This window comes from Marmota marmota, unplaced genomic scaffold, assembly GCF_001458135.2.
Source record: "Marmota marmota marmota unplaced genomic scaffold, marMar, whole genome shotgun sequence".
NCBI classification, from domain to species: domain Eukaryota; kingdom Metazoa; phylum Chordata; class Mammalia; order Rodentia; family Sciuridae; genus Marmota; species Marmota marmota.
This window is the reverse complement of record NW_025999853.1, coordinates 4931710-4944101: the sequence shown is the minus strand read 5'-3', so window position 1 is coordinate 4944101 and position 12392 is coordinate 4931710. Positions and strand designations below refer to the sequence as shown.

The window sequence follows — 12392 nt, the reverse complement described above, 5'->3', positions numbered from 1 at the left end:
GCCGCAAGAGGACCCCTGTTCCGACTCCCTCGTCTCCACAACCAAAACAAATGGGTCTCTGTTCTTATGGGTTACCTGGTCTCCAATATTCTGTTAGAGCAACCCAGAAATGGACTTAGGGCCAGGTGGAGAATTCAGCTGGGCCTTTGGGTTCAAGTAACTGTGACTAGCTGTAGTGAGGGAAGCCCTGTCGAGGAGGTGATTCTAGGAGGTGATTCTAGGAGGTGATTCAAAAGCTGAGAAGCAGAGCTGTGTGTTTTTGGTACCAGGAATTGAATCCAGGGGTGTTCAAACCACTGAGCCATATCCCCAGCCCTTTTATATTTTCTTTAGAAACAGGGTCTCACTGAGTTGCTCAGAGTCTTGCTAAGTTGCTGAGGCTAGCTCTGAACTCGCCATCCTGCCTCAGCCTCCTGAGTGGCTGGGATTAAAGGCATGCGCCCAGACCTGTATTTCCATGAGGTGTTCCCATCACAGGAAAGGACACTTGTAAGAAACTCAAAAAAACCCAAATGAGAAGCTAGACCAGACCAATGGAGCTGCACTCAAAGAGAAAGGGTGAGGGGTGGCTTAAGAAATTAGCGAAGTAGACTATAGTCAGATTTTGTAGAGCTCTAAGGGACAGAAATTACACAGGGTTTAATTCTGAGTGCACAGATGCACAGGGAGGCTGCTTAGAGGTGGGCAAGGGTGTGGTGGAAAGCCATTTAAAAGGAGGTAGCAATGAACAAGGAGATGGGATACATTTTGGAGGTAGAATTAGCAGAATTTGACAATAGATTTGTTGTGGTATGAGGAGGGAAAGAGAAGAACCAGGGACAGTTCTATCCCAATGGACAACTGGGTGTCTGCTATAGTCTGGGAGCTGGGAATGAGGGCCCATAGGCCAAGTCTGACCTGTTGCTTGTTTATGCAAATAAAGTTTTATTGGAACACAGCCAGGCTCATTGCTTTGCATTTTGTCTACAGCTACTTTTGCACTATTGCACTTTTGCCTTTTATGGGAACAGTCAAGTCTGGAAGACTAGAACCTTTCCAAATGAAACCAAGGTGCTATTAGAAAGAGGAGGAGAATCGACATTGACAAGGCAAGGTGGCCAAGGGGCCCCACCCCTAGAGATTGTGTTGTGGCTGTAATAGGGCCCAGGATTTCAGTTTCACAAGATCCCTAGGTGATTCTGATGACCACCCAGGTTTGGGAACCAGTGGCCTAGCAGAGGATGAGTCAGGGTTGTAGAGAGTGAAGAAGAGATAAGAGGAGAGGGTACAAGGGGCAGGAACATGACAAGGGCCCATCTGCATGTATCTTATCTAGCTCTCATCAGCTCTGGAATTCCCCACATGCACATGGAGAGAGGAAGAGAGATAAAAAGCAGGTAATAGCAGGAAAAATATTTCACCACGTAGTTATTGCCACTGCCTTAACATATATTCACATGCATCCTAACCTTTCTCCATAATGATTGCATCCTCCTTTTATTTGGAAAAAAAATCTGCAACTATTATGCAGTGAAATGTGATATATTAATAGTTTTGCATTATTGTCACAAAATGCCTGATATAATTAACTTAATAAGAGGAAAGTTTTAGTCAGATGCCATGGCACAGGCCTGTAAACCCAGCTACTTGAGAGGCTGAGGCAGGAGGATTGCATACTTGAGGCTAGCCTGGGCAACTTAGGAAGACCCTGTCTCAGAACTAAATAAAAAGGTTGGGCATGGTGGTGCATGCCTGTAATCCCAGTAGCTTGGGTGGCTGAGGAAGGAGGATCATGAGTTCAAAGCCAGCCTCAGCAACTTAGCGAGGGCCTAAGCAACTCAGTGAGACCCTGTCTCTAAATAAAATATAAAAAGAGGCTGGGGATATGGCTCAGTGGTTAAGTATGTCTGGGTTCAATGCTTGGGAGAGAGAGAGAGAGAGAGAGAGAGAGAGAGAGAGAGAGAGAGGGAGAAATATTAAACAAAAAAGGCTGTGGAAGAGCACTGATCTACACATGAGGCCCTGGATGTAATCCCTAGCATCACACCCCCTGCCCCTGAAAAGAGGAAAGGTTTATCTTGGCAGTTTCAGGCCATGGTTGATTGGCCCTATTGCTTTCGGACCATGGTGGGAGCATGGGGCAGAGGAAGCTCTTACCTCATGGAAGCTATTCAGCAAAGAGGAAGGGGCAGGGTCCCATTATCTCCTTTGAGGTAATGCCCAAAGACTTACGACAGCCCACTAGACCCCGCCTCAAATGTTTCTACCATCTCCTAAAAGTACCAAGCTGGGGACTGAATCTTCAACATTTGAACCTTTGGGGACACTTTCCAAACCACAGCAAACTCTGAATCTAACTTGTGGACTCCTCCTCCGAGGCCCACTCTCAGCACACTCCACTCAGTTAAACTTTATTTATTTTTTTGGTACCGGGGATTGAACTCAGGGGCACTCAACCACAGAGCCACTTCCCCAGCCCTATTTTGTATTTTATTTAGAGACAGGGTCTCACTGAGTTGCTTAGTGCCTCATCATTGCTGAGCCTGGCTTTGAACTCACGATCTTCCTGCCTCAGCCTCCTGAACTGCTGGGATTACAGGCATGCACCATGGCGCCCAACTCAGTTACACAGTTTAACACATAACTTGTAATTACATCTCCCTAACATGTTCAACTTGTAGGTAAGTCCTTGTAAGAGGCAGAGTGTTGTGCGTCAGAATAGGACCGTAATGTACAGTAACAACACTAAAACCTCACTGTTGAAATGAAAAGGCCTTTTCCCCTTCTCGTTTAAGCTTTATATTCATCAAGCAATTTCTAGGATGGGGAGCTTTGCTCCTCAGGGTCATGCAGGGACCTCCAACTGCTTGAGGCTCCTCTTCTGCCTGGGCTTCCATGGTTTCAGAGGCAGGGGAAAGAATATGTGCTTGTTCTTAAAGCTTCTGCTTGTGACATGTGTCACTGCCCACATACTTTGGCCATGGCCAATCTTATACCCATGTTTGAGTACGGTGGGGTTGGGGTAGAGTCTCATGGAGGGAGAAGTGCCGAATATTGGTGAACAATAATAGGTTCTATCACATTGATTAGGTGAAACAACCCTTAATATCAGAGGTGTTTTGAGTTCAACCTGAGTTATCTGGATGATGATGATGATGGTGATGATGATTTGGTACTGGGTATTGCACACAATAGTGTTGTACCTCTGAGCTATGACGTAGCCCTTTTTTAAAATTTTGAGAGAGGGTCTTGCTAAGTTCCCATCTTGGTCCTGAATTTGTGATCCTCCTGCCTCAGCCTCCTAAGTAACTGAGATTACAGACATGCACTACCACACCCAGCTGGATAATTTAAAAAAAAATATTTTTAGCAGTAGATGGACATAACTTTGTTTTTATGTGGTGCTGAGAATCAAACCCAGTGCTCCCACGTGTGAAGCAAGCGCACTACCACTGAGCCACAACCCCAGCCTGGATAATTTCTTACTCAGCTTAAATGATCTGAATAAGGAAGGTCTTGACTCTTTCCTTCTCAAAGTTTGCAGATTTGATCTGGGTGTGACTTTGAGAGGCTCCCAAGAGAAAAATATTGTTTTTATATCAGATGTTATAAAGACCCAACTTTCCAAAAATTCTGTAGCTGGTTCATATCACTTTGGAAAAATGGCTTTAATCTTTTCCATTTTCGTGTGTCTTCTCTCCCCTTGCTAAGGTGAACTGTGCTGCTGATTAAGAACACAGGACCAAGCTGAAAGGGGAAAACAATGAAGGCTGCCGACTGTAGGCATGAGGAGAGAGTCAGTATAAAGAACACAGCATGAGCTTTTGAGCATTCTTTCCTTCAAAACTTTGCCACTTTCTTGCATGACCTTGAGTGAGTTGCAGCCTCAGCCAATTTCCTCACCCAGGGATGAGGAACACTTTTAGTTCATGCTAGAGATGTTTGCCAACAGCCTCCTGTTTAGTAGTTGCTGGAGAAATGCTCTGTGCTGTTCTCAAAGGAAGTAATGAAAATGGCAGCTCTAGGAATGGTGAAGTGATGGGTGGCTTCTGACTGGTATTTTGCCTTTCATAGACCTGTTTATACATCTGTAAAACGTGGAGCCATCACATGAGTCATGGTCATGATTGCATAAGACCTCCTTGTGATCCATTTGCTGGAGGGCTGGGTTCAATCCAACAGAAAAGTACCATGGTCTGCTCATGATGTACCTAATAAACAGAAGGAGTCACAGTGATCCTTCTGTTTCATGTGGGCAAGGGGCACAGAGGCAGCCAGGTGTGATGGGTTTTCATGTAGTTGTGGCTTGTCTCAGTCAGATTGGCTGAGTTGGGCTCCAAAGAACTCTAGGCGCTGTGTGGCTAAGCAAAAATTTTTTGAGAGTGCACACTCTTTGAGAGCACCATATACCCAATGGGCCGATTCTCTTTCCAGTATCAAGCACACCAAGAAATCCAACATCATGGATTTCTTTCCAAGATCCTGACAGATGAAGCAAAGTATAAATATCTCAAGAACATCCTTTGGTTGAAATTGCACTGCAAATTGAGCTTCCAGGGGATTTTTCATTGGGTTTGTACTGACATGAAATCTTTAAGGGCATAGATCATTTGGCAATCACCTGGACATTACATTGAGGAGTTCGTGTTCTTCCAAGTTTGGAAGGAAAACATTTATCGTCTTAGGGTAGGGAAGTGCAAAATGAAAACACATGCAAAACAAGATTAGCATCTACTTCATTAGAATTGTTTTGAGGATAGTCTTTTTTATGCATAAAAGGTTGAATCCATTGCTTGGTAGTAAATGCTATGTGATGCTAGCTATTGTTTTCGTTAAAAATTTCCAAGTACACTATTGAGACTCGTGATCTGTTAATCACTACATCCAATAGTTCTTTCTCAGGGATCTCCTTTTCCCTGCAGGCTTGAATGAGGTCAGTGTTGCAATTTGTGGTACTTGCTTGCACTTCAGAGTTTACATGGTTTATAATGATTTATGTATCCGTTCCCTTTGAGCCTTGAGGGCTGGCACCATATCACCAGTGCTCAGGAATTGCTGACTAGTGAACTACTAAGGGAAAGATGGTTGTTGGCTGCTGTGTCTGCACTTCGGCCTCTCTTTAAACCCTAAGGTTCATATGAAGTCAGTTGCTCTTCTTTCTTTATGCTGGTTCTCTTGGAAATCTCATTTGCTCTGAAATTGAACGCTCCATTTGGGTCCTCTCTTTTGACTCCTGGAATCCTGAAGCACTTTAAATTTTACATGGCTAACTACAAAGTCATGATCTATTTGGAATCAAATTTTCTTAGCACTTCCTTGTTGAGAGGGAGGCTATCCTTTCCATAACCCTGGTACAAAATTGTGGCTATATATATATATCTTATTACTGTCAGCCAGGAAGCTTTGGTTGTAAGACAACAAAATTCAAAACTGAGTTAAGCACAAAGAAAAATTTTCCCTCCAGGTGGGGTGCATGTCTGTAATGCTACCTCCTTGGGAGGTTGAAACAGGAGGATTCCAAGAGACCAGCTTTAGCAACAAAGGTAATTTTCCTGCCCACCTAGTGGGAAGTTCTTGGGTGTCCTGATTCCAGAAAGAGACAAGTCCAGGAGTTTGAATCTAATGACACAGGGACTCCTGTTTTCTCTACCCTTCAACTCTCCTTCATGTGAGTCTCAGACAAGTTTGCTTGTGTGGCAAGATGGCTATCTACATCACATCCTCTTAGCAACACTGGGGGAGAGAGTACCTGGCTCCTGGGCAATTGAGAATATCCAGGATTAACTCTATTCTAACCAGATCACATGACAGTTCAACCAGGACTGGAGGAAGTGATGCTCTGAGTGTCCAGGTCCCAGTCTAGGGATGGAGTCAGCCTATCCAAACTCTATGAACTGAGAATGAGGGAACAGCTGGTTCTCTAAAAAATGGGCTGTTACCAGAAGGAAAAAGGGCTTATGTGGAGCACTCTACCAATTGGAGACCCTAAGAGATGGCAGATAAATCTCTTTAATACTGAATAATGGTGTAGGAACTGAAAATGGAGACAAAGATTTTTTTTTTTCTTTGTACAGGTGATTGAAACCAGGGGTGCTTTATTGAGCTACAGCCCCAGTCCTTTATATATTTTTTGAGACACAGTTGCTGTGGCTGGCCTTGAACTTGAGATCTCCTGTCTCAGCCTCCCAAATTGCTGGGATTACAACATGAGCCACTGTGCCTTGCATGAGAGGAAGGATTTTTAGAAGTATCCAGAAGTTAGAATTGACAGGGCTTGGAAAAAAGGAGGGGAGGGACAGGTATAAGAGATATCAATTTCTGGCTCAGATTGGTGGGTAGTACCACCTTCCCTGAGACTGGGAAATATAAAGAAGGAAAGACAGTAAATTGAGTTTACCTGTGAATTTTAAGATGTTTATGGGACCTTTGGATGGGAATATACAGCTGATGGGGGCTCTTTATATGAATGTGGGGTCATCAGCCATAGATGATGGTTGAAGTTATGGGAGGAGGTGAAAATGAGCCTTGAAACATGTGCACGAGGGCCAAGATCTAGGGCAGTGAATACATTAATTTTAGAGTATTTTAAAAGAATGATTAGTAGAATCAAATACTGTAGAAGGCATATAAAAACTAAAATTGACTCATCTAACTAATGACGAGAAGCCAACTGGTAGCTTTGGTTGAGTGCAGTCTCACTGGAGAGTTGAGGGCACAGCCAGGACTAAAGGGAATCAAGAATGGAATGAGAGTCGAGGAAGCAGGGTCTGAGGCTGTCCTCTGAAGCAGCCAGCTGTGTCCAGAAGACCGGCCTTCCTTCACTGTCATTTCCCTGTAGAACTCATTCCTTTCCACATTCCCAAGAAATCTATAACTTTTGGAAGAAAGACTGTAACTTAATGTTTGTGAACGTCATAGGGACTTGTTCACAGAAAGTAAATATTTGCCAACAAAGCAATGACTCAGAGTCTGGAGCACATTCTATTTCAATCCTGAGCAAGTGTCTGGGCACATGATTATACCGTTTTCCTTCCACTCTGGTACACAGACTTGTTTTAGTTAGCTTTGTATCATTATGACCAAAAGACCTGACAAGAACAATTAGACGAGGTAAAGTTTATTTCGCCTCAGTTTCAGAGGGTCAGTGCACGGGGGACAACTCCACAGCTCTGGGGTCAACATGAAGGAGAACATTCTGGCTCAATGTCATGGCAGCTCAGAACTTGGCAGAGAGAACTCAGCTCACCATGGACAATATTCAAACCCCAAAGCTATGCCCCATTGACCTACTTCCTTGTCCATACCCTACTTGCTTACTGTTACCACTTAATTAATCTATGTATAACTCTTATAATAACTCTTATAATCTAATCATTTCACCTCTGAACATGCTGCATTTTTCTCACACATTGTGGGGGACACCTCATATGTAAATCATACCAAGACTTGCAGCAACAGATGTAAGGCAAACTCCAGGAAGACATCTCAAGCTAGCACTGAGTTGGGCAAACAGAGTGCTGGATCTCTGGATAATCCTTGTTTTGAGGGCTACCTGGAATTTACTGATTTGTGGAATACAAAACAAGGCAAAAGTAGAGGGCTGTTTTACAAACACTGAGCAAAATAAAATCATCTTTTTATCACAGAATTCTTCATAGGGGTCAAGATCTTGCTCTGCCTCAGAAAGCCAAGCAGGGGGATGAATCCTATTCAAGTGAAAACGTGTTCTGCATTAAGTCAGTTTCAGATGGAACTGGCTGGTTCTTGTACTGAACAAGGACAGCACCAAATGGCAAATGAGACAGTATGACAGCAGGACAACAGAGTAGGGAACAGATGGTTTTGCTATCATTGGAAGCCCTTGTACAAGCTGCTAGACTTTTCTGAGGCTTTGCTCAGAGGGGATAATACCCATCTTCCCAATCTCATTAAGTTCCAGGAATGGCTCCATAGTCTTCTCAACTGCCATTATTCATTACTAGAACCAAAACCATACATAAAAAATGCTTGATTGACCTCAAAGCACCATTGGTGATTTTTAACACCAAGCATCTATAATATGCTTGGCATTGTTATTTCATTTACTATCTGCCTGCAAGGTACAACTGAAGTCACTACTCACTTCTCTTGTAATTTTCCCAGAGGAAGTCTATATTTTCCCCTCCGCTTACCACACTATCTTCTCCTTGAATCTACAGTGCTTCAGATATCAGTTTTAGAGCAAGAACTTTTTAAAAAAATCAGCATTTGTCAGAAAGACAAATGGTACCTGACTGAAAATGAATAGCACCTTCATACTTAACCAATCCAGATGGGCGCAAATCTCATGCTCTCTGGACAGCATGAAAATCCTCACAGCAAAGTACTGGGACAGATGCAAAAAAAAAAAAAGGAACAGGCCATAAGTAATGAGGACAGGAGCTGTGTTAAGTTGTGCACTGGACTATCAATTGGCATGTAAAAATGACTGTTACAGCAAGAGATGATAAATACAGTCTTAAACAGAAAAAAGAAAAGCTAAAAAACAAAAAACATTGTTATCTTGTACTTAAGCTTTCAAGTTACATCAAATATTAACATAAAAATGGGAATATTTTAGGATTTTGATTATATCTTAATTTCTTTGCTATTCCAAAGAATAGTCATTTAATTAGAAAATCAATGGCATGAGTTTGGTTATTTTTTTTTTTTCATTCACATGCTGATAACATGAATGATACAACCTTTAGCAGTGTGATTATAAGTACTTCTGGGAATATTGTAAACCAACTTTAAAGGCCTGGGATTTAGCTCAGTGGTAAAGCGTTTCTCTAGCACGCATGAGGCCCTAGATGTGATTGCCAGCACTACAAAAAATAAAGAAAAAAAGGACAAGGATGTGCCCAGTAATAGCAATCACCCTTCACAACTGAAGGAATCAAACAGATACTTCAAAGGTATTCCTAGCTGTTCAAAGGTATGAACTCTTCCTCACATCAGGGCAATAAAAATGCTGATTAATTCAGTTTCATTTGAAGATTTATTTTTGTGGTACTAGGAATTGAACCCAGGGTGCTCTACCACCAAGTTACATGCCCAGCCCTTTTCAAAACAGGATCTCATTAAGTTGCGTAGGCTGGCCTCCTGTCTCAGCCTTGCTGGGATTATAGGTGTAGGGCACCATGCATGGCTGAAGATTTTAGTGACTTTTCCCAAATGAGAAAATTATTTTATTATATCTTTTTTAAAACATTTTATTTTTTGGTAAAACAATTTTAGAATAGGAAAAACAGGGCCAGGGATGTGGCTCACTGGTAAAGCCCTTGCCTAGCTATGAGTGAGGCATTGGGTTCGATCCCGGCACCACACAAAAATAAACAAATAAAATAAAGGTATCATGTCCATCTACAACTAAAAAAATATTAAAAAAGAAAAACAATGTACCTTTTTTGAATCAAAATATTGCTTTCTATGATCATAGATAGTGCCAAGTTTGCTGAAGAATGCTACATACAGAAAAAATTTATTAAAGAAGCAAACTGCATTGGATAAACCATTCTTCCCTTCATTTCCCTTTTTCACCTGACCTCACCACACCTTTCAAAGCATCTAATAAAACTCAACTTACGTATTATAAGATGATCTACAGTATTTCCTGCACTGACATTATTTTTGGGAGGAGTCCTTGCTTCGAATTCATTTTGAATGAGACATCAGGCAAGCCCAGCTAAAGGAAGCCTGCAGAGGCCCGAAGCTGCCTCACCTCAGAGCACCCACACCCTGCCAGAAGCCTGTTTCTCATCTTTCAGGGTCCTCCAGCTTCACTGTGGATTTGCATCCTCAAGCCACAACAGTTGCTGGTCCAGCCTAAAGGCATGAGTCACCCATAATTATCACAGAGACTTAATTATTTATTGATAACTTTCAAACTCTACCGTTAAGAGGAAGTCTGTTTTCCCCTCCCAACAGCAGGATCTAGAAGATATCCATGGGGGTTTTTCAGTATAAGCTGAGGGGTAAGTTCTGGAAAGAACATTTTTAGGATGGGAGAAAACCAGAAGATTGCAACACTATCCAGGGAGAAAACCAGAAGATAGCAACACTAATTATAATACTAATATTATAATTAGTATAAATGCTAATTTTTCTAAGGTATAAAATATTACACACAAAATGTAAACAACATATTGCAACTTTATTAGATTTTTCTATTTTATGTTTGGACTCAAGCGAGGTCTTAGTAACCTATAATGATGGTCCTTTAACATCTTTGAGACATCACCATACATAATGTAAAATCCAATTAGGTGACATAAGACCATCAACAAAGAGCAACTGTGAATGTTGCAGCTGGCCACTTAATGCTTTTATAATAATTCAACCATGAAATGTAAAAATTAAGTATTATAAAGAAATGTAAAGGTTTTCAGTTTTATTTTTTTGCTGCTGCTATGCAATTGCATTACTTAAAAAAAAAAAGTTTGCCAGGTTGGACCTAATTTAAGTCAGATAACAGGTACGATGCTGCAGGCAACTCTGTCTTTAGTATGCAATTGTAAGGCTTTTAAAAATTATTTTCTCTTTTGGGCTCTATTCCTACACTTCCACACATGCCCTCCTCAACATGTTTCATTATTTAATCATCCAGTGTCCTAACTACAAGCCCCGGGTGTTCTGCAGGTAAGATGGGTATTTAGATTTTGTTTAGTGCAGGGGTGGTTGGTAGATGAGTCAATGAATGAACAAAGTGAGGGGAAAAAAGAGAACATTCCAATATTATATTTAATAGAATGTTCTTCATTACACCTATCAGGATGTAAACAGAATCTGGTGTGAAGGAGTTAGTTCATTCTGATGATTAAAGGGAGTTTCTTGATACCTCCCCCTAAAAGATTTTCCTAAAAGTCTATGGGACTACTGAGGAGGAAGCACTTTCATCCTTTCCAGATGGTCCCCCCTCTGGAAAGTTATTTCACAACACTGGCTCTGGGGTCAGCAGCCATTTTGGCATGGACAATTTCAGCAGCACACTTTGAACTTGCCAAGTCTCAAGTCTGACGTCTGAAGAGTGTTGCAGTCCACAGCCACTTCACTGAGGGTCAGTGGCGTCCAGAGGCTCCCATCAAGGTTCTACCCTTTGATAACAGCAATTGGTCTCAGTTTAATGGCCTTCTTGCTGATTCCAGCATCATGGCAGGTATTTACCACATCTGTAACGTTCTTATAGGACTCAGGAGCCTGCAGGGGAAGAATCAAACACTGTAAGTGTACTGAAAAGGGGACCTTTAAAAGTACTCCATTCCACTTAATGCTTTTATAATAATTCAACCATGAAATATAAAAATTAAGTATTATAAAGAAATGTAAAGGTTTTCAGTTTCATGTACTAAACAAATGTACATTAAAACAAAGCTGAGGGTAGGATTTTTTTTTTTAATCTATCAAATAAACAAAGATTAAAAAACTGAGTAAGGTCATTGTTGGGAAAGTGAGATAAACACTGTTTTTGTTCTTTATTAAAAACTTCTCCAAAGATTGCAAATTGCTTGTATAATTAAGAAAAGCAGGGCTGGGGCTATAGCTTAGTGGCAGAACGCTTGCCTAGCACATGTGAGGCACTGGTTCAATCCTCAACATCACATAAAAGAAGAATCATCTACAACTACCAAAAAAAAAAAAAGAGAGAAATACAGAGAAAACAAAAACACCTAGACTTCAACCAACAAGAAATAATTTGCCACTGTTGGTTTTTTTGGTTGGGTATTTTTGTTTGTTTGTTTTCTTGAATAGCATGAATAGCATCCTTACTAGAGATCTAGGTGCTTAGGGATAATACAGTGAACAGAACTGACATGTTCCTTTCTTGTGAACTTACCATGTATTATGCTTTAAAGACCATATAAGTGCTATACAGTAAAAATGGAGCAGAGGAGGTGTATGTTTCAATAAGAACAAGGTGAGAAAGGAAAGAGGGATTTTGCACTTGAGTACACCAGAGGGAATTCCAGAGGCCACAGTGGGAAAGTTGTAGGAACTGAAAAGGAATGAGAGATGCACCAGAACACTTTGTACAGAGCCCTGTGGGGGTTGGTCCAGGAGGCCTAGCCTGCTTGTGTTGACATAAATAGAGACAAAGCAGGGATGTGAGGAGATGAATTCTGATGGTGGCAAGAGGATATGGGTAGGGAGGAAGGGTGGGGGCCTTGCTAAAAATTCACAGAAGTAAATTGTGAGTGCATACACACACACATCTACATAAACATTTTGGGGTAGTTATAATTTTGCACATGTTTATATATGAATTTATTAACTTTCTCTCGCTATAAAGAAAAAGTTACTAGTACATGTTCATTTAAGAAATTTGGATAACTACAGAAATCCATAAAGAAAATTCAGATTACCAATGATTCTACTATTCAGAGATAATGTGTTTG

The 12392-nt window shown here is 41.3% G+C and overlaps 1 protein-coding gene across 1 annotated transcript in view; it reads right to left on the bottom strand.

Moving 5' to 3' along the window:
• Nucleotides 1-10134: 10134 nt before the first annotated feature.
• Nucleotides 10135-12392, bottom strand: part of Rtcb (RNA 2',3'-cyclic phosphate and 5'-OH ligase) — a 21523-nt gene continuing 19265 nt past the window's right edge. The window contains exon 12 of the mRNA XM_015482798.2: nt 10135-11196. Within this exon, the coding sequence (XP_015338284.1) occupies nt 11089-11196 (108 nt within the window). The 3' untranslated portion in view covers nt 10135-11088. The remainder of the gene's footprint in view (nt 11197-12392) is intronic.